Source organism: Pantherophis guttatus, chromosome 5, assembly GCF_059756535.1.
Source record: "Pantherophis guttatus breed Tessera chromosome 5, ASM5975653v1, whole genome shotgun sequence".
Classification (NCBI taxonomy): domain Eukaryota; kingdom Metazoa; phylum Chordata; class Lepidosauria; order Squamata; family Colubridae; genus Pantherophis; species Pantherophis guttatus.
Genome location: NC_142067.1, coordinates 116,804,385 through 116,826,920, shown reverse-complemented (window position 1 = coordinate 116,826,920; position 22,536 = coordinate 116,804,385). Strand labels below are relative to the sequence as shown.

General features: G+C 41.4%; 1 protein-coding gene across 18 annotated transcripts in view; it reads right to left on the bottom strand.

Moving 5' to 3' along the window:
• Positions 1-22,536, bottom strand: part of MYCBP2 (MYC binding protein 2) — a 139,040-nt gene that overhangs the window by 45,196 nt on the left and 71,308 nt on the right. For 7 of the 18 annotated variants that reach the window (XM_060686538.2, XM_060686545.2, XM_087895506.1 and 4 more), the window contains exons 44-55: positions 21,924-22,096; positions 20,090-20,234; positions 18,298-18,510; positions 17,162-17,217; positions 15,504-15,619; positions 14,296-14,393; positions 12,350-12,466; positions 10,272-10,412; positions 7,477-7,551; positions 6,350-6,574; positions 5,441-5,573; positions 3,924-4,049 (exon numbers count right to left, since the gene is read on the bottom strand). In XM_060686538.2, the coding sequence (XP_060542521.2) occupies positions 3,924-4,049; positions 5,441-5,573; positions 6,350-6,574; positions 7,477-7,551; positions 10,272-10,412; positions 12,350-12,466; positions 14,296-14,393; positions 15,504-15,619; positions 17,162-17,217; positions 18,298-18,510; positions 20,090-20,234; positions 21,924-22,096 (1,618 nt within the window). The remainder of the gene's footprint in view (positions 1-3,923; positions 4,050-5,440; positions 5,574-6,349; positions 6,575-7,476; positions 7,552-10,271; positions 10,413-12,349; positions 12,467-14,295; positions 14,394-15,503; positions 15,620-17,161; positions 17,218-18,297; positions 18,511-20,089; positions 20,235-21,923; positions 22,097-22,536) is intronic. The other 11 variants (XM_087895509.1, XM_087895500.1, XM_087895504.1 and 8 more) reach the window with 3 other exon arrangements.

Here is a 22,536-nt window from a genome sequence, read left to right as displayed (position 1 = left end):
CTGAGAGTGCCACCCTTTTGTGCAGCTGAGGATCCTGAACAGCTGTGATCAGTTTCAAATGTATTATTAGCAGGATATTTTTTCTATAACTTTCATGAGTTTCTCCTCAGAAATTAAGATTTCTGAAGACTATTGATCATTCTGAGGGCAAAGCATCTTAAAAATCTGCCCCATTTGATTTTAAATATTTTGAACTTGCCTAAATGGACTCATTGAGAGTGCTCTACGTTTGCTAATATCAACTAACGTTTTTTTTAAAATAAACAGTACCAATTTTTGGTAACAATTCCATGAATATATGTCTATGGAGATTTTCAATCATCCAGGTCACAGTTGTCCCGATAATGGTTTTTTTCCCCTCTAAAAAAAGGCAACTTTCTTGGTGCTTCCTTTGAAAATGTTTCACTTCTCATCTAAGAAGCTGCTTTAGTTCTGAAGAACTGAAGTGCAAGAGACGGCTGAAGAACTGAAGAAGCTTTTTGGATGCAAAGCTAAACATTTTCAAAGAAAATACCAAGAAAGTCTAATTGCCTTTTGGAGAAAAAACACCTTTGGGACAAATTCCATGGATAAAATCTGCAATCAGAATTGAATGTCAAGCAAGAAGGAATCTGTTCACCTGCAGTAAGTCCTCTGAATTTTTCAACTTTCCCACTGCAGACCTTCAGGGTCTCACATGCAGCCAGCCTATCCTGGAACTGCATATTTCAAAGATAATTTTAATATCACCTCATTCAAATTTCCAAAAGTGACCACAAGGTAACCCTTTTCCACCAAGGAGGTAGAATCTTCTTGTTGCAGAAGGCTGGGGCAAGATAATTTTCTATGCACCTATGGGTGACTTCACCAATTATACTAAATTATTTTATTACTGGAAGAAATTTTAATTACTTTAATGCCGATTTGGCATTTGGCATATTTCTGTTAAGAATCCTTTTTGTTTCTTAATTTTCAATCCGACGTAAATTGGGTTTAAAAAGGGTTTCTGGAGGTATGCAAATTGCCTTCATCTTGGTAAATCTTAATTCTTATTCAAATCTTACTTCATCATCGGGAGATTCCTGATAGGTCCCATTCACCTTCTCTAAAAATACTTAAATGTACACTAAAGAAAATAATATGTCCAAACATTTAATCCAGTGGATAAAGAGACTTCCAATAACATTGCAATACATCAAAATCACCTTCCCCTTGGAATGATAGCCAAGCAATAATCTTGCAAATTCAATAAACTTCTCCAGGAGATCTCCTATCAACATGTAAAAAAAATTGCCTAATGAAAAATTATCTCCTTCTTAGAAGATCAATTATAAGAAGGTGCCAAAATCAGTGCCCAGCAGCCTATTTGTGAAATGACACTTCCTTGTGTAGGCTGAAGAAATGCTATCTGAATTATTAGGTGGATTAACTCAGCTACTTTCAAGAGATGAATGCCTAAAAGACATAAGGAGAATCTTAATGGCTAGAAAAAAAATGAGAACCCTTAATTAATCCAATTAGTATGAGTTTGAAATCTCACTTGAATGGATAAATTTGGAGAACAAGTTACCACTATCATTTGATGTGATCTAGATAGAAGGAACTTAATCCATGATAAGAATGATTAATGATTATCCCTGCGAAAGCTACCCGTCCTTCATTGCAATTCTGAACATTGCCAAGGTGGAATTTTAGCCAAAGGCACTGATGATGTTACTTCGTTTGGTAAGGAAACGTTTGCAAGAAAACAATCAAGCTCAGAGAGCACACCAAGGACCCCAACAAGGGAAAGTCTGCTTTAGCAACAGATACTCAATTCACTATCTAAAACTAGAAACAGGGGAGTCATGCAATGCTGCTGTCTTCAGAAGCTCATTCATGTGGAGAGAAATGTTCTTGTCCTAACACTGAAAACAAGGAAAACAGGTGTGCTAGTTTTGCCTCAAAACAGAAATGAGTAATTTGGGAAGACCTCAGCCAGGAGTCTCCCTAACCTATCCGAACCCTCTCCCGATGCTGGTGAGATAGGGAGGAGAAAATGAGTGAAATCAAGAGAGCTGGTTTGATCTCTGAAAAGGTTCTAAGAAATCTATCTTCTTGTCTTCTTTCACTTCTTTTAGGCCTGGACATCTGTATCTTTTTGATCATCTAAAGCAGCGATCTTGGGCAGGGGTGAGCTTCAAAAATTTTAGCAAGGTTCTCTGCCTGGTTGCTGGGTGGGGGTGGCCATGATGGGCATGGCCTAGTCGGCCTCTTGCACCATGGTGGGTGGGGGGGCATTTTTGTCCTTCCCGGGCTCCAGAGGCTTTCCTCGAGCCTTCAGGAGAGCGAAAACGGCCTCCCCAGGCTCCAGAGGCCCTCTGAAGACCTAGGCCCATTTTTCGCCCTCCGCGAGCATCTGCGCACACCCTGCACTTACCTGCATCCAAAACGGGCCACATAGGGACTCCTGGGAGGGGTGGGGTGAGATGGGCGGGGCCAGCCAGGAGTGGCTGACTGCACAGAATCTTAGCTAGAGGTTCTCCCAAACCCCTGCGAGCCCCCAGCAGCCCACCCATGGTCCTGGGTCTGCAAGTTCCAAAAATGGAGTGCATATTCTAAGCCTCATCTTTCTGCTGGACTAAAGGAGATAAGAAGAGGGCTGAATGTTTGCATTGTGAGGAATCAGAAACAGATTTCAAGCAGATTTGCAAAATTATTTTGTCTGTAAGGAAAGGCCAGGGAAGGATATAAACTGCTTTTTCAATGCAATGTGCCAGTTCTTCTTCCAAGAATTTCTTGGGTCACTATAATGATGGGATGAGGATCATCCCTTTCAAATGGTATGTAACCACATCCATTTTTCAGTATATTTAGGTGCAATAAGACCAAGAACACAACTACTGAAAGGATTTTCATGTTTTGGTGCTATACAGAACCCCAACTAGGCAAGAAAACAAAATGAATCAAGAAGATATATAACATTAATGGACACCCAGTGCAAAAATACCCTGGATCGGTCCAATAATTTTTTTAAAAAAAGATATTATGAATTAATGTGGCAGGGAATCGAGAGGGAGGGAGGGAGGGAGAGAGAGAGAGAGAGAAGGAGGGAGAGGGGCAGGCAGGCAGATGACAGAAGAAAGAAAGAAAGAAAGAAAGAAAGAAAGAAAGAAAGAAAAAAAAAAGAAAGGAAGGAAGGAAGGAAGGAAGGAAGGAAGGAAGGAAGGAAGGAAGGAAGGAAGGAAGGAAGGAAGGAAGGAAGGAAGGAAGGGGAACAGATAAATGCTTAATGTTTTATATGACTTTCTTGTTGATGCCACTCCAAGAAAGAGTAAAGAGTGGTCTTTTATTTTGACTGAACCATTGGAGTCAAGGCTATTTATTTATTTTCACATTGCTTAAATCAATATTTGATCTTTCCTAAAGAAGCTGAGGCAGAACACAAAATACTTCCTCCTGTAGGTTTTCCCTATTACAATAATCCTGTGCAATGGGTTGAGGTGACAAAGAAACCAGCCCAGAATTACTCTATAGTTGAGGGCAGATTTGAATTATGGTCCATTATTTTACAACTATAGATCCATCTGAATAAACATGTTTTTCAAAGAAGGCTAAAACTCTTCTTACGGTCAAGCTCAGTTCCTACTAACTCATGGGACACCTTCAGGTGGGATTCAGCGCAATGTTCTAGAAGGGGCTTATTTCTAGTTCTAATCTACAGCCCTGACTTCTCATAATAGCCTTCCATCTGAATACTAACCAGTTCCAGTGTTGTTGCTCATCTTTCAGGATCAACCGTGGCCAGCTAGAGGTGTGACCTATTCATCGTCATCATCCTCACAAATTTCTTCTCTTATTTTAAAAACGCAGAGGGTGCATTAATGCAGCCACAAGCCCGCAAGAAAGACCGCTCGCTAATCGAAAGTAGGCGCAAAGGAAATATCCTGGGGCAGGGTTTTTACCTTTGTGGTTTCCAAGTCCGTAGTCAAATCCTTGGTCATTACTGCAGGCTGTCCCTCTGTGGAAAGTTTGCAGCGAGAAAGGACTTGGTGGGGGAGTTTGGCCATTCTGATCGACAAGAACTTGCTCTGTTTAAACAAAGAAATAAGCCAAAAACCCGAAAGAAAATAATAATAATAATAATAATAATAATAATAATAATAATAATAATAATAATAATAATAATATCCCAAGCCTGGTTTAGAACGAACTGATCATGTGTGTCAGCAGGGAATGCTAGCATCAAACTTATAATAATACTTTATGCCAGGGGTCTCCAACCTTGGCAACTTTAAGACTTGTGGACTTCAGCTCCCATCCATCTATCTATCTATCTATCTATCTATCTATCTATCTATCTATCTATCTATCTATCTATCTATCTATCTATCTATCTATCTATCTATCTATCTTTTCCTTCCTTCCTTTCTTCTCTCCTTTCTTTTTCTTTTCTTTCTTTCTTTTTCTTCTTTCTTTCTCTCTCTCTCTCTCTCTCTTCCTTCCTTCCTTCCTTCCTTTTTTCTTTCAAACTGAGCTGCCATTCAGAACTAAATTCAAGTCCTCTTTTGTTGGCTGTTCCCCCCAAAAACCAAAAGGGGTGGAATCTTGCTCCTCCTAACTGAAGGCGTAGCAGCACACTCTGAAACCATTTCAGTACAGGTAGTCCCCAGCGTACGACTCACAACTGAGCCTGAAGTTTCTGTTGCTAAGCGAGACAGCTGTTGAGTGAGTTTTGTCCTGTTTTATGATTATGACCTTCCTTGCCCCCGTTGTTAAGTCAATCCTTGCAGTTGTGAAATGAGTAACACGGATATAAAGTGAACCTGGCTTCCCAATTGACTTTGCTTGGCATAAGGTCGCTAAAAGGAAATTGCAACTGTCATCAATATGAACTAGTTGCCAAGCATCTGAATTTTCATCATGTGACCATGGGGATGGCTGTAATGTTTGTAACTGTGAAAAACAGTCCTAGGTCACTTTTCTCAGTGCCCTTGTAATTTGAACAGTCATTAAATGAATGGTTAAGTCAAAGGTCTTCAAACTTGGCAGCTATGCTGGCTGGAGAATTCTGGGAGTTGAAGTCCACAAGTCTTAAAGCTACCAAGTTTGAAGACCTCTGGGTTAAGTTGAGGACTACCTGTAATGTTAGACACGTGCATGTGTGTATGCCACCCACAAACACACAGAGAGACACACACACACACAGAGCCTTGTTGTAATAAAATAGTTGTTAATATATTAATTTATTATATGACTCTTCTTTTATTAATGTTATTGTTTTTATATGGGATTTTATATTCTGTAAGCCGCCTTGAATCGCCATGTGCGAATAGACAGCAATATAAATTCAATAAATAAACAAACAAACAAATATAGACAGACAGACAGACAGACAGAATCTGGTCTCCTCTTGGTGTTGTGTGCTTAGCTCTAAAGCCCATGAAGGAGACAGCTTTGGAAAAAAAATGGTGGCACTTGCCATCTTCGTGACGCAGATACTGGTTTCCGCCTCTGTCTCTAGCCAAAGACCAGGCTTCCCCTTCGTCGCTTTCACAGAATTCGACCATGCTGTTCTTGTCCATCCGCACCCAGGTCCCTTCCGAATTGGTCACCTGGCGTGCACAGACATAGGAAGGAGGTCAGGATTTAATTTCGCTTCTTGCTCTGGGTCATGAGAGGCAGCAACATGATTCCACGCATGAAAAAAGAGCCTTCTTTTCCAGTCAGAAAAAAGCAACACACAGGCATGTTTTCCCAGTTAATTTCCAAAGAATAAAGAATAATTTTAAAAAAATGGCATGCATCTACAGAAAGCTTGAGATTAGTATTTTGAACAAATTACACTGAAGTAGGTTCAGAAGAAGAAAAATAAGAAGAATCGGGTAATTTAGAAAGTTCTGTGGCAGTTCTGATTTCATTTCATTTCATTTTTTTGAAAGCTCGAAACAGAGAAAGCCTGAAAAGAGATCCCTAGGTATTCCACAGTCCCAAAGTGCTATTATACGTCCTGGATGCTCTTTGAGGGGGAAAAATAGCATGACACACTACATCCTCACACCCGTTGCAAGAGAAGAAGACCTAAGCATGCAAAAGTGGGCATTGATTCCAAGAAGTCAGATAATTGTTGTGGCACCCCCAACAGTAATTCATTAGCGAAGTTTTGCAAGAGAACAACTTGCTGTTTCGTTTGTTTTTATGAATTAACTCTATTCTAAAAAAAAGAAATACATGAGAAAAACAGCAGATGAATTAATTGTAGACAACAATCTACAAAAGTTAACCCTTGGCAACCCAAGGAGGAAAAGCAAAGCCCGAGAAGGAGAGCAGTTTTTGCTGATTTGCAAGCCAGTATCTATGAAGGTAAGAAGGGAAGTTCCAGGAGTCCTACCTCGCCCACTGCCTTGACTCTGTTTCCCAGAACTAACATTCCAATGGGGATACCTCTAAGGTTGGGACAGCTTCGGACGTTGTGACCTGATGGACCAGTCTTCACTACCTTATACAGTCCAGGCCCACCACGAAGGAATGGCGCATCGGGCTCCTGCATGACTGCTTCCTGAGGACAGGGTGAGTTGGGGTCTTTGAAAAAGTCCTCTGCATTAGATCTAGACTCCTGAAAATTTTGGAACACAACAAAACAAAAAACAAAAAAAAACCAGAACAACCTGTTAATAATGCCCTTGTAGTTTTCAGCTCTACTCTCTTATAAGCTGCCGCAACTAAGGTCCACTCTAAAAGACGATCACACGTGTTAATTTCCTTATCAAACGTCTATGGAGGTTCTCAGTCATCCAGGTCACGGTTGCCCCAAAGATGCTTTTTTTTTCCCCAAGAGGCAACTGGACTTTCTGGTTTTTCTTTGAAGACGTTTAGCTCCTCATCAAGAAGCTTCTAGGATGAGAAGCAAAATGTTTTCAAAGAGAATCAAGAAAGTCCAGCTGCCTCTTGGGGAAAAAAAAGCCCACATCTTTGTGATTCCTTATCAAACAGGACATGAACCGGCCGTTTTTCCTGAATTACTTCAGTGCCGAAACATCTGCTATGAATAAAGCAAACACTCATCCATCATTCTGAAAAAAAAAACAGACTAGCAGAAGGCTAAAAACACAACTCTATGATGCAGAATCTGGAAAGGACAGGGGAGCTATGGGTGGTGCAGGCAATAGCTGGGAATCTGGCACCAAACAAGGACCTCCTACAGAATTCCAACGGGAGCTGACTTGGTTACTAAAAGAAGAAGTGTAACGCTGTTCTTTACTTTTGATCTTTGAAGGCCCATCCAGAAATCCAACCCAATGTTCTGGGGTGCATCTCAATTCCTTCAGGACAAAGGTACAAGAACCTAACCAAGCTAAGCTAAGCGTAAGCATGCACCGCGTGATTCTGTCCTCAGCAGTTGTCCAACCGAAGGGGATTCCTAAGGACAAAAGAGTTTGACATCCCGCAGATAGATGTCTCATTCTTTGCCTCAATTACAGTGGAAGACAGAAGTTCAGAAAGTTTCAGAAGGCTCACCTGAGGGGGAAAAGGTTTAGAAGTCCACGGATACAAGTCCAAATCCCTGTCTCCTTGGCTAGCATTAAAGATACTCTATGTAAAGTTTAAGACAGACAGGTATCAATTCAACAACGTTCAACAACAGCACAAGAAATCAAGAGACAAATACAATTTCCTGTTTTGGTTTTTTTGTTTTTGTTTTTGTTTCTCTATTTCTGCATCTTTATAACCATGCTCTTTCTTCGTTTGTTTTTCAAAAAATGGAACTTTTGTTAGCCAAGTACTTTCCTCAATGTACCCCGCAGGAGGAAAACCTCTGGTAAAACTAACGGTTTAGGCTGCCCGCTCTCCTAAAGGCTAACGTAGTGTGTCATGCCATTCACCGAACAGGAAAAGCCCTTCAGGCAGCTGCCTGCTTTTGGTGCAGGAGGACTTCCCCTTGTTGAAGGAGAGGACCAGATTTATGACAGATCAGATGAAAGTGATATGAAAAGTCAGTCTGCCACTTTGTGAATAGTTTATTGCACGAGGCCTGGGATTAAAAACTGGAAGTGGAGATTCAGCCACCGATTTGTAACGGGAAATGTCTGTTTTCAAATGAAGGGGATGAGATAGATAAAACCCACCCAAGATGAGGTTTTTTTTATGCATTTTACTGCCTGATGATGCATATGCTTGCCGATTTTGATGATATTATCTGCTGTATTTTGAAGGGAATAAAACTATTTTTTTATGCTGTTTGCCACACTGTAGGAAAACACAGAGCTGCAGAAATGTTTTCCAATGACACCAAAGTGAAAACAAGGCAAAGAGGTCACAGAGGTTTCAAAGTCCGTCTTTGCTCGGAGGGGACAGTGAAACGGAGGGAAGCTACGTTGGTCCACATCAAAAACGGACTTATTAGAAAAAAAATTGTCTACATTTTAAAAAACCAAAAAAAAAACAAACAGATTATTTAAACTGAATAAGAGGTTGCACTGCAGATTTAAACGAATATTCGTGATCGATGGATTTTGCACAGAAAAAGATGAAAATGGTATATTAAGTGAGGAAGTGCCTAGCGTGTCAGCCAGGCAATTGAATATTCAAAATGAATGTGTCTGTTTGCTCAATATTAGCATAGCAACTTTTCTAAGCAGGGCTCCCAGGTCAGAACACTCAGCCTTTTTAAATATTTGCCTGCCATTTTTAATTTTCATGGGGGAAAAAAAATAACGAAAACAAAACAGAATCCAAGTGTCGACCAAACTCTAGAATTTTATAACTTTTCAGTTGCACATTCTCTTAGCATCTCAGAAATGAGCTTTTAATCATATTAGTCTTCAAAACTGCCAACCTGCAGAATCACACCTTCTAAGTTATCATAGCATTCATTAGAACTTATTTGCTAAAAAAAAACCAAAACCAAACAAAAATCAAACAAACCCATGCGTACCTTAATTATAAATATATATATATAAAAAATAAGTATTTTATATACTTTTACAAAACCCAGCTGCAGAATGCATATATTTTCTCGATTCAATCACCGGTTTCAAAGTCAACCCCGTACCAGGTTTTCTGAGTTAAAAATAAGAAGGAAGCCCTCTTTGTGCCCGATTCCTTTCTTGGGGCCTTTAACACCTTTCTCCCCCCCCCCCAAAAAAAAAACCTTGGAAACCTGGCATTTCCCACCACCTGAAGGGAACTTCCTGTTTTAAGAGGTCCACAAAAATGATAAAATACAAATGGGGAAAAAAAGGAGGACCAAAATAACTGAAAACCTGATTCTGAAAATGAATCCGATTAAGCAATGTGCATTTCTGGAGCCTTGTTCCCATCGGTCTTATCATCTGCCCCCCTTTCTCCCGAAAAGGAGTCCTGCTTCTCTCTATTCAATATAGGGGAGAACAGTCCTGAAAAACCAACTCTTTTTCATTCCTTGTGGGTGCATTTGCAGTATTAAAATTCGTGCTCCGTCCCTCCAATCAAGCTCCGGCAAACAACTTCTCCACGCCCTGTTTGGATGCTTCAAGCAAGCCCTACCAGGCTACAACACAAAAATCTCTAACTAGCTTTATATTAATTGCAAGCCCTTCGGCCTTAGAGGCATCCAGCTACCTTGTACATCAGTCCATTGGTCTCAGCACCACATTCTTTTAAATTCTGGGGAAAAAAACCCTAAGGGATCTGGAGATATCCCCTATGTTTCTCACTTCTGCTTATTAAATTAAAATAGCAATAGCACATAGACTTATATACTGCTTCACAGTGCTTTACAGCCCCCTCTAAACGGTTTATAGAGCCAGCATATTACTCCCAACAATCTAGGTCCTCATTTGACCCACCTCAGAAGGATGGAAGGCTGAGTCAACCTTGAGCCTGGTGAGATTCGAACTGCCAAATTGCAGGCAAGCTGGCAGTCAGCAGAAGTAGCCTGCAGTACTGCACTTTAACCACTGAGCCACCAAGGCTCACAATACCTCATTGCTTTAAAGAAAACTTGAGTCTAGCAGTCAACTAAGAAAAGCAATAACTATTTTCAATGCTGTCCACTCTCTTGGAACCCATCTCCCTGCCCAGCTAAGCAGAATTGGGTTGATCAAATGTATGATGCAGATCACACCGTAGCCCTAATGAACACAAGGCAAAAATTTATCGCTAGCTCCTGCATCCTTAGAGTGATGCAGAATTAATTGCAGGAACTCTTTATTTTTTTTCTATATTCAACTGTTCTAAGTCTTAATTACTTTTCATATGAAATGGATGGAAGGTGCCAATTGATAGGGGGGACCCTAGGCATTACGGTTTCTTCAGGGATGCTATTTACTTACATCAACGGGAACCAACAGACTCTTGCCAAGATGCTGATTAAAAGAAAGGCACCAGGCTTCGCTATAACCATTCAGATTTGGAACGTATTTCCTTATCGTCTCCTCGTTCAGTCGTAACCACACTCCATCGTCATTGTGGATCTGTGAAGAAGAACCCAAGATAAAAGACTTGTATTAAAAAAAAAATGGATCAAAATTTTAAGTTTTAAGAATATGGCTGAAGAAATAAGTATATATTACATTTTTGCAATTATTATTTTTATGTATTTATTGTTTTAATCGACTCTTGGGCGACACTTTTCATGAGATGGGCAGCCATATAAATTTGGTACAGAAATAAAAATATCGTAACACCCAAGAGCTCAGCTTTGAACTTTTTTTTTTTTTTAAATCCAAACAAGTTTTTAAAACATTCAGGAAAGAGGTTAAATTTCCGGATGCAATAAAAATGTTTGAAATCTAAATTATTACGTAGCAATTATGATATGAAACCTTGTTTTGAAATAGCAGGTACTTTTCCATTTCAATGAATCAATCAATCAAACAAATCTTTATTCTGTCACAGATCAGCATATTTCCTATTTTTGAAAACAGTAATGCATTGCCACCAAATGTCTGAATTACACTAATGAGAGGTTAAAATCAGTATTCACCATGCAAGGATGACTGGAAACTTCAAGATTAAAAGAGATACTGGAAACCAGATCTAGCCCAGTCTTAGAAGAAATTATTTAAAAGGAGTATGCATTTTAAAGGGAAAAGTTGGCTGTACAAAATTAGCTATTAATCTTTCAAATTTACTGTGTATTTTTTCCTCCCAAAACTGTAGCTGACACAAAGCAGAACTGAGTATGTTTGAATGATTAATAGAAACTTTGGAACATCACATTTAGTTAAACAAAAATCTCTACCTTAGTTTGTTCCAAAAATAAATAAATAAATAAATAAGTAGTGCCTCAGAAGAATTTAAAGCAATGTGGCTGGTTAATTTGTGTGTGGCAGGCTCAAGGTTGACTCAGCCTTCCATCCTTTCTAAGGTAAGTAAAATGAGGACCCGGTCTGTGGGGGCAATAAGCTGACTTTGTATAAAATATACAAAAGTATGAAGGCTATTGCTTAACGCATTGTAAGCCGCCTGAGTCTCCGGAGAAGGGCGGCATATAAAAATAAATAAATAAAAAATAAAAAAAATAATAACACAGCCTGAGTTATTTATGTTCAAGCATCTCCAAGATGTTGCTGTATTTTGCTGTATGATCTGTGGCAAAATCAAAAGTCTTGGATGGCTTTGTGTTGTGATCCGCCGTCAGCCTGCGGAGCTGGTAGCAGAGTCGGATAGTGAGGAGTCTGGGGAGGAACATGGGCCAGTCCTGGAGTCTGGGGAAGGCTCAGACAAGGGCTCTGCGTCAGAGGCAGAGATGGGGACAGGGCCATCTGGGAGTTATGTGCTGCCTCTGGAGCCTCCAGAGTCAGACGTCAGCGAGGCAGAGGAACAGGGGGAGCCTGTTCCCAGTGCGCGCATGCCTAGAGCTGCCAGAAGGCAAGAACAGTTAAAACAAAAGGGACAACTTGGGAGTAGGGCTTGGAGATGATTGCCCCTCCCACAAGACATAAAGGAGGAGCAAAGGCAGGTGAGCCTTTGCAGGAAGCAACTTTGTTCATGCTGGTTGGTTTAAATTCTGAAGCTCCGTTTTGATTCTGTGCTCCGTGTGGCTTTGCAAAGCTAATTGCCAATTAGGTCTTTGGCGCGTGTCAAGGGAGATAAAGGTGGCTGCTTAATCAGCCTTATCCCAAAGGACTGTGGCAGACTTCTGTCGGACTCTACAAAATATTTGTGACTCATTACGGGCTGTGAATGAACAGAATTCATAGCCGTTGAAATAAAAATAGGTTTTTTGGGACTAATTGTATGCTTTTTACTGTCTCAGGAAGTCTAGGTCAGAACACTTTGAGGGCCATCCATCCAGATCTTAGTACTTGGGGGTAGGATTACTCAAAGGAGATTTGGGATGATGGCCATGGATGCCAAAGGCAACCAGCCTTCATTACAGTCATCTTCAAAGGATCTTAGAGGTTACCTCATCAATAAAAGTAATGGATCCATTGACTTTAACTAAGCCAATCTGTTCACTCTGAAGAGACGGGTGGCTACGGATTCGCAAGCCAGCACTGTCCTTGGCCACAAATTTGCGAACCTGGAAAAAGCACAGGGAGAATAAGGGCCCTGAAACCTAAACAAACACAGCTCTTGACACCAGCCATGTAACACAGAACCGATTTCGGGGGGTAAAAACTGCATAGTTCAACAACTATTTCTCTTAATAGCTGCTCAAAATGTCCACTAAGAATGTCCAATCAATTTGTCTCTTTTTGGATACCACAGAGAATAGAGATCTAATTAAAAATACCTGTTGTAAATATGCAAGCAAAATTAATTAAGTATAAATGTTTATTCTATATAAACACTGGTGAGAGTGAAGCTAAAGTATATAGTACCCTTCTTTGCTATTATAAATTATACTTAAATTTGAATTGGGTGAATTTTGAAAATCATTGGTTTTTGTATGTGATAACTGCTGCAAGATTATTCTATACACAAAGATGGAAAGGTTTGACTTTATCCACGAATAGAGGAATGGGTGAAGATGATGGAACTTGCTGAGATGGCCGAAGTGACTTCTTTGATCAGAGAAAAGACAGTATCTACATTCATTGTCTTATGGAGATTCTCAGTCATCCAGGTCATGGTTGTCCCAAAGGAGCTTTTTCAAGAGGCAACTGGACTTTCTGGTTTTTCTTTGAAAACATTTTGCTTCTCATCCTTGAAGCTTCTTGATCAGAAGCGAAACGTCTTCAAAGAAAAACAAGAAAGCCCAGTTGCCTCTTGAAAAAAGCATCTTCAGGACATTTACATTCATTGATTGGAAACCCCCATGTGGACTTTTTGTGCAAAACAGGAAAAAAAATGAACTTATAATTTGTAGTTCTAATGATTAGAGAGGAGAGAGGAGAGAGAGGAGAGGAGAGGAGAGGAGAGGAGAGGAGAGGAGAGGAGAGGAGAGGAGAGGAGAGGAGAGGAGAGGAGAGGAGAGGAGAGGAGTGGCGGCTCCTACATTGGGTCAGGGGTTAAATCCCTCTTTAAAATGGAATATGTTGAAGACTTCTGGCTTACGCACAGCAGAGTTGTGATCCCTGCTTGAAACTTCCCTAGAAATTACTTTAGAAGATTCCAGCATGGAGTCTGTCAGAGGGCATTGTTCAATATGTGTGGACCACAAAGATAACAGAGAAATAACGAACGGGACATTCAAAGACCAATTTCAATGGGCTCCTTTATGGAGGAGCCTATCTAGAGCAGGCATAGATTCCCTAAGTAACCAATGAGTGTGCATTTATTCTGATGAAGAACTAGGAAAATGTATTTGCCTGGAGTGAGTGGAAAGATCAGAGATGGCTGATACCCCGTAAGATATTATGGGAAAATTGTAGCACCATATTAAAACTCACGACCAAGATATAAAGGCTGTTTCAACATTTGTACAAACTGCAGAAGTAAAAATGTGCCTTCCTGTCTCCCAAGGGATCATATGATGATAATGTGACCTAATCAGACCTAGTTTGATTAATGAAACATCTGCAAGAAAACAACCCAGCTCAGAGAGCACCAAGGACCCTTCAGATCAGATCAAAGCACATGGGCACAAAGCAAAAACACCAAATGCCTAGACATCATCCCACAGGTCTGGAAGATACTTCATTTTCTTCTGTTCTTCTTGAATAGCTTTTCTTCAGCTTGCAGGCATAGGACAGAAGTGCCTTGGAAGTCAACCAAGGATCCATGTAGCTGGTACTGCAATTGCTTGAAGGGTTGTGGCTCTTTGGGCAGGGCACTTGAGGATGGACAGCCTTCAAAACCCACAGGATGGGACTAAGGCTCTTCTACTTGGCATTCTGACCACTGAACAGGCATCCTTTAAAGAGGGAATTGGGGGTAGAAGGTGTCAAATCGTTGTCCTTCATATACCTTGTTTGGCAAAGGTTCAGCTTTTGGTTTTATCAGCTGGGTTCCTGGTGGGATCATCCCTTTTGGAGGATCTTTGACTTTAACTTCTAAACCAGCATCTGCAAGTGAAGGAAATCACTGTGATGTAAGAAGGATAGAAAAGCAAACTGTAGTGAGTAATTTTACCTTCCCATGCTGGGCCACACAGAATTACACTGAAACGACTCTAGCGTGGGCAAATGAAAATTGCTGCTCGTGTAAATACAGGGGCGGGGGGCGGAAACCCTGGAAAAATGATTTGAGTATGAAAGAATCATGTGACACCTGGCTCTAGATTCACTCCATTTTCTTAAGAAATCGATATTTGAAAACATTTGTCTTCTTGAGACTGCACTCTCCATCACAGAACCTGCTGCAAATGAGTTCAGGAAATGGTGAACTTTACGACTTTTACAAGGTGCCTCAGTTTCTTTTCAGGAGTCATTCTGTGCAGCAGAATACAACATGGAAGAATGTCTTCATTTTCCTGACCCAGAATTTCAGAGGCTGATTGATAACCACAAATTCTCAAAACCGGTCAGGGGAAACATGCAAAGCTGAACCACCAGCTTAGTCGTCATTTGAAGCAAACAACTTTGGTGTTAGCAGTTTGGCTATGAACCTACAGAAGTCTGAGCTGCCCTCTGAACATACAGAGACAGACCACCTGGGTGGGGCTGAGGAAATTCACTCCGGTAAAGGAAGGGACTTGGTCAATATGTCTTCCTCATAATCAGGGCAACTACAGTGGTACCTCGGTACTCAGCTGCTATAAAACTCATCAAATCTGGTACTCAGTGCATTTTGACATGAAAATTTTTGACCCAGTACTCATAATCATTTGTTCGGCACTCAATTCACAAGGTAGAACTTGTTGGTGACAGCTGCCTTGTGACATGCTACATTTTTTCTTATGGGAAATTTTTTTTTGGTACTCATCACACTTCCCGTAACCAATTAACGATGACTACTAAGGTACCACTGTAGTTGCTATGCCTGCTTCTCAGCAATTCTGTTTGCTTTTCTATTTGAGACAGAAAGTTCAGAAACTCAGCATAGGCTTTTCTCCAAAGCTTGGCCCTCTCTCATGTTTACGAAAACAAGAGTTTCTCTATCCAAGTTTTGGCATGCAGCTATAATCGAATAATACTAGGATGTTATAAAGAGGACAAATTTCTATTCAAATATACCTATTTCAATGCCATCAATGGTAACATGTATGGTGTACAGACCAACTGCTCCTGGCGTCCAGTTAGCACAGTAAGTACCATCGTTGTTCACTCTTATCAACATGTTCTCACTTGGTCTAGGAAAAAAAGAAAGAATATGGGAATCACGACACATCATCAAAATTTCACCTTCACTAATTCAGGTCTTGTGAGTGCTAAGAAAATCCAGCACAATTTCATTATTTTTCAGGAATCAAAAATTAAGAGTAATTAAACAGAGCCTTCTTTATCCTCATTATTTCACTTGTCAACATCATCCGAACATTTTGTGTATCTCAACTTGCTCCCATCTTTCTTTGCCTTCCCACATCTGGATATCCTCCAGGTGTGTACTTTCTTCCTAAAATTCTCAGCCAGGGTTTTGTTAGCTGGGGGAAATCTACACACAATGGGGAAGTCTAATGGCTACTAATCTGTAGGAGTAAACGTAAACTAATCCGATAGGTGAATCCTTATTCAAGGTAAGGCACCACATAGTCTGATAAAACACTGTTTTATATACAGAATCATTGAACTAGAATCACTGCAAACAGTCACACAAACTTAACAATTCATATAGAGAAACCCAGAGACTGAACACCTTAAATATATATTTCCCATACATTAAAGGGTAGCTATGTTTTATTTCTTTTTTCCTCTTACTTGCTTGCTTGAATTCATTCTTTCATTCTTTCATTCATTCATTCATTCATTCATTCATTCATTCATTCATTCATTCATTCATTCATTCATTCTACTTTCCCTGGAACTGTTACCTGGAGATCTTTTAGGTAGAATAGTTACTAACATCCTCTGACAAGGATAATGTAGAAATATGAAAACAATTCTGATAACTACCGTATTTTTCAGAGTATAAGATCCACTTTCCCCCCCCTAAAAGAGGGTGAAAATTTGGGTGTGTCTTATACACAGAATGTAACCCTGCCCACCTGCCGCCCCCCACCCTTTGGCCTCTGCCTCCCAGCAATTTACCTCCTTACAGCAAACAGCCCGTTTCAGCTTCAGCACAGCTTGATTAGCACAAGCAGTTGATTGTTGGATCGGCGTCCCGACCCTCAGCTGTCTCAGGCTGCAGGGATTTGCCATTGCCTATTGCTGCCCGGGCCTCCTGCAAGCAGGCAATTTTTTTTTTTTCTTGTGCTAATCAAGCTGTGCTGAAAACGAAACTAAAGCAGACTGTTTGCTTTGCTGGGAGGCAGAGGCAGAGTTATTTTGAGTGTTTTATAAGTCTTATTTTCTTCTTTGTGTCCTTTTGTTGTAAAATTTCTGTCTAGAATCAACAATTAGCTGGAATTTAAAAAGCATTTCACTAACTTATTTAAAATGTTACCTGGAGGAAAATAAAGAGAGGGGAAAAAAGCTTTACATCTCACAGATTGCTTGCTGAATAACTTACTGATTCTGATTACAATACCAATCTATGCAAAGAAAAAAACAGTTCCAAACTGGTAAAATTTCATACTATTTACCATATTCTTGCACTAGAGGATATCTTGCTTTCCTCCCCAAAAAAGGTAGGTGCGTCTTATAGTCCGGAGTGTCTTATACTCCGAAAAATACAGTAGATAATGGATAACACACAACTTTCTTTAGGTTTAAATATCATACAAAACTGTTACCTCTTAGGTGTTGGTGAAGCAAAACGTAACTCCTCAAAAGAATAATTTTCATATACCTAAAAAGGAAACAAGCGGGTCAAACTTCTACTGTGGTGTTAGTAACTTGGAATAACAGCCACTTTGGCTTCTTAGACCTCCCCCAAACTGGTATGACCCCCTACGAGGCAATCTCAACTTGCTCTCTTCCCATAGGGAGACAGCTGCCTGTATTTAGCCTGTACATTTGTACTAATCTGTTTGTGAGGGGGCAAGTCTTTCTCGTACCCCTTATCAACCACTGAAGAGGCTCAAGAAACGGCCTAAACTAAAAGACGTGGAAAGCAGTAGAGGATGGATGGATGGAAGCAAAGAATTCAATTTTACATGCACTTGCTCAAAGAGGACTAGTAAGTCAGCAGCATAATTTTGAATCTAGGCTGATTTTTATATAAGCACTTAGACAGAAAGACAAGAGAGAAAGAGGGAGAGAGAGGGAGGGAAAGAGGGAGGGAGAGAGAGAGACACAGAGAGAGGGGGAGAGGTAGGGAAAGAGAGAAAGAGAGAGAGAGAGGGAGAGAGAGAAAGGGAGAGGGAGGGAGAGAAAGAGAGAGGGAGGGAGGGAGAGAGAGGGAGGGAGAGAGACAGGGACAGAAAGAGAGAGAGAGAGGGAGAGGTAGGGAGAGAGGGAGGGAGGGAGGGACAGAATCATGTTGATGTACAGTTTGCTTCGTGACTGAAGTTACAACAGCACTCAAAAAAGTGACTTATGACCGTTTTTCACATTTATAACCGTTGCATCATCCCCACTGTCACATGATCAAAATTCGGACATTTGGCAACTGACTCATATTTATGACGGTTGCAGTCTCCTGGAGTCAGGTGATCCTGTTTGGAGACCTTCTGACAAGCAAGGTCTATGGGGAAGCCGGATTCACTTAACGATGTTACTCACTAAACAACTGTGGTGATTCACTTAGCAACTGTGGCCAAAAAAAAAATGTTCATAAAACAGGGCAAAACTCACTTAACGTCTGTCTCTTATTTAGCAACGGAAATATGGGGCTCAATCGAAGTCATAAGTCAAGGACTACCTGTACACCTCTGGAAGTCCCCCTTTCTGTATTTCAAATTATTGTGGCCTAAACGGTGCTGCCTACCTTCATCATTGTTATAGAAATGTAGCGTGCTTCTTTGACAATCATAGGCTCATAGGATGCTTCCAGCTTGGGGGAAGGGAGTCCCCCAAAGGTCAGTTCCGGTCCAGAAGCAGTGGCCCCCGCAGGACTGCCTGGGGCCCTCTGGGTTTTCTTAGCCTGCTCCTGTTGCAGAGAAGTTTTCTTCTGGGAAACTGGGATTGCTTTGACTTCCACCTGGAAATTTCATTATGAAAAGAGAGATGGCGGCCACCATAAAAACAGCAAGTAATTCTAAACTCCAGATAAGGGATTGTACAAATACATTCTGGTCTTCAAGCTACCTTTTCAAATCACCCTAAAATGTTTACAAATGTACTGTATTTTTCGGAGTATAAGACGCACCGGAGTATAAGACGCACCTTAGTTTTTGGGGAGGAAAATAAGAAAAAAAGCTGATTGGCGGGTGGATCGGCCTCCTGGAATACCCCCAATCAGTTGTTCCCAGAGGTGAATTTTAGCAACAGGTTCGGTGGTTGTGAGCTCTGTGCCTTGCTTTTTTTTTTCAACCTCTGAAACCTCCCTTTAAGAAGCTTTTTTTCAGCCTCTGAAACCTCCCTTTTTAAGAGGCTTTTTTTTCAGCCTCTGAAATCTCCCTTTAAGAGGCTTTTTTTCAGCCTCTGAAACCTCCGTTTCAGAGGCTGGGCGGGGCTACATTCGGTGTATAAGACGGTCTCAAATTTTCAACCTCTTTTAAGGGGGGGAAAGGTGTGTCTTATACTCGAAAAAAAATGCGCTAATTGTTGTTCTCTGTTTGTAGCCAAGGCTAAAAAGCCTTTGTTTGAGCCAGACTTTTCACAGCTTCGACTTTCTAGGATGACCTGTCAGAAAGAAAAGCCAGTGGCAGGAAAGTGAATGCAGAAAATCTCTGAAAAGCATGGACCCCATGCCATGGGGCTTAAATCCACAGGGGGCTTAAATCGTTTTTTCCCATTTATAGGGGCATGGGCAATGAAGTGTTTCCTTAATGTATGTAGTGTATATTATGTAGTGTATATTGGAGGTGGTGACCCTTTGAGAGCTGTATGCAACAAAATTTCATTTTAATGTATGGTATTTTTCGGAGTATAAGACGCACCTTTTCCCCCCAAAAAAGAGGGTGAAAATCTGGGTGCGTCTTATACTCCGAATGTAGCCCCACCCAGCTTCTCAAACAGAGGTTTCAGAGGCTGAAAAAAGCATCAGAAAGCAAGCTTCAGAAAAAAAGCCCCCAAACAGAGCTTCAGAGGTTTTTTGCTGAAGCTCTGTTTCAGAGGCTTTCAGAGGCAGAAAAAAAAGCAAGGCACAGAGCTCACAACCAACAAACCTGTTGCTAAAATTCACCCCTGGGAACAGCTGATTGGGGATATTCCGGGAGGCCGATCCACCCACCAATCAGCTTTTTTCTTATTTTCCTCCCCAAAAACTAAGGTAAGTCTTATACTCCGGTGCGTCTTATATTCCGAAAAATACAGTATGCCGATTAGTGCACATTCAAAGTGACAATAAAGTTATTCTAAGTAAGCCACAAATCCTGAGCTTCTTAAGCACTCTAGATTACCCCTAAATGGCTGTGAATCATGCAGCTGAAATATTAACTGCTTCTAAATCCCAGCAATGCTCCAAGTTCTGAAACAGGGAGGCCAGTCTCAAACTAGCAACTGTTTTACAAAATTATAGATGTAATCCCGTTTCCCTGCAGGAGAGATTTGTCAGCTGCGTTCCTGAGAGGGCCTTAAGCTGGAAAGTCCCTTTGTCGTTTGTATAAGCCAACTACCTTCATGTTAGGCACATGAACCACTTCGCCGTATTGGTCCTTGGTTTGCACAGTGACAATTGTTGGCCAGCCACAGCGGATGTCGTCTTTGTTGAGGATCAAGGATGTTTTCTGGGGATCTGCATAGGAATCTGGTTGCAGCCACCTAAGGAGAAGACCGTTTAGCATTCCTTTCAAATTCCTGTCTCCGCAGACTCCAAAGAGGAAGAGTACAACGACACAGTAAAAGGGATCCTTATGGATTTTACTCTGTTAGTTGTTATTAACTCTAAGGGGTGTTGCTCATCTCCTTTTCAAGGCCATTGAGCCAGCGTTGTCTGAAGACGCTTCTACAGTTATGTGGTCAACAAGACTATATGCCGAGGCTCATGTAATGCTGCTACCTTCCCTCCGAAGTGGTACCTATTTATCTACTCGCATTTGCATGCTTTCGAACTGCTAGGTTGGCAGGAGCTGGAGCGAGGGTTGGGAGCTCGCCAGTTGCGTGGCACTCAGGTCTCGAACCTCGGCTGTCAGCTTTCCAGCCGACAAGCCCAGCATCTTAACTACTGAGCCACACCATGCACTTCTTCTTTTCTTTTTTTTTGAAATGGCCCATTACAAAATGGAAATCAAACCCCTTCGTCACAAAGAACACATAATTTCTAGCTCAGCAAGATACAGTAACTTTTTTTTTCTTTTGCAGTAAAACGGTTTGTTGCAGACCTTTGCTGTTTTAGTCAGTGTTTCTGCCATTTTAAACAGTAATTTCTTTCCAAATCACTGGTTCTGATCTCCATTTCTTAAAAGCTTCCAACATACTTAAGTCTTAGGCCACACCCAATCCACACAGCTAAGGCATGAGTTGATTAGGGGAGACTGGAGGCTAACACATATAAAGAACGGTTGATGCCGTGGTGGGTTGCTACTGGTTCGCCGCGGATTGGGCGAACTGGTAGTTGCGGGAGGCTCCGCCTACCCGCCCAGATGTTTCGGAGCATGCGAAGAAGCGGCACACGCGAGCATGCATGCAGCCACGAGCGAACCAGTAGCAATGGGGTTTGAAACCCACTACTGGGTTGATGGAATCGAGTAGGTCTAGTTTAGGGGTTGGCAACCTTAAACACTCAAAGAGCCACAAAGGTCCTAACCGGAAGCCCCCATTCAATTCTGGAGCCAACCGGAAGTCCGGTTCCCACACCATAGAGTCTCCTCCTAGCTTGGCATCTTTTTTTCTCTGCCGACCAGAAGTCTGGTTCCCCTACCATAGAGTCTCTTCCTAGCATGGAATCCTTTTTTTTCTGCTGACTGGAAGTCGGTTCCCCCACCATAGAGTCTCCTCCTTAGTGCGGCATTCTTTTTCCTCTACCTGTCCTAACCGAAAACCCTCTCAATTGTGGAGCCGACCAGTGACAGGGAACCACAGCAGAGGGATAAAAGAGCCACATGCCGCTTCAGAGTCGCGGGTTGCTGACCCCTGACCTAGTTTAATGAAAAGAAGGACTAGGGGTGACATGATAGCAGCGTTCCGATATCTCAGGGGCTGCCACAAAGAAGAGGGAGTCAGGCTATTCTCCAGAAGTTGTGGGTGTTCCATTAATTGGACGTTGTTGAATGCTCCAACATTGGAAGTTTTTAAGAAGAGATCGGACAACCATTTGTCTGCAATGGTTTATAGGGTTTCCCGCCGGAGCAATGGGGTTGGACTAGAAGACCTCTAAGGTCCCTTCCAGCTCTGTTTATTCCGAGACTAGGAAGGAGAGACCCTCCCACCCTCTAGAGGGTTCACCTTAATTCAACATAAAGGCATCGTAAGAGAGGGATGGCTGTGAATATAACCGAGCTCTTGCAGTACCTGGCAAGTCTCCCACCGCTGGAGCCTGGCACACAGGAGATAAAGTCCTCCAGAAAGGATTGCTCGTTGCTCTGAACTTGCAAGGGCAGAGTTCCTTCAAGCGCTTCCAAGATAGTCGGGGAGTGAGACAAGGCTAGCCCTTTGCCCAGGATGCCCGAGTGAGATTTACAAACCTGGCAGAGACAAAAAAAAGCCATGTTACCTACTGAAAGCAGCCTTCCACCCTTGCCTTTCTTAACAAGTGTCAGCTTTGGAAGCCTTATTAACACGGAAGCTTCCACGCTGCCACTTCTTGCGCTTGGGAAAGTAGGAGGGGGGGATTTAGTGGAGGGATTGTAGTTAAGACATATTATTCAAATTTCTATACCGCCCTTCTCCTTTCGGACTCAGGGCAGTGAACAGTCAAGATAAAAACATCTATACAAACATCACAGTTTAAAATAAAGTTAAAATAATTTATAAATTTGGCCCATAATTTAAAACTTGTCAATTAAAATCAATATTAAAATTTAAACTAACCCTAAAATCAAGACAGACCGGCTAACTGAAAAAAATAAGTTTTTAGGGCCCGACGAAAGATCCGGAGGTCGGAGATCACTCGTATCTCTGGGGG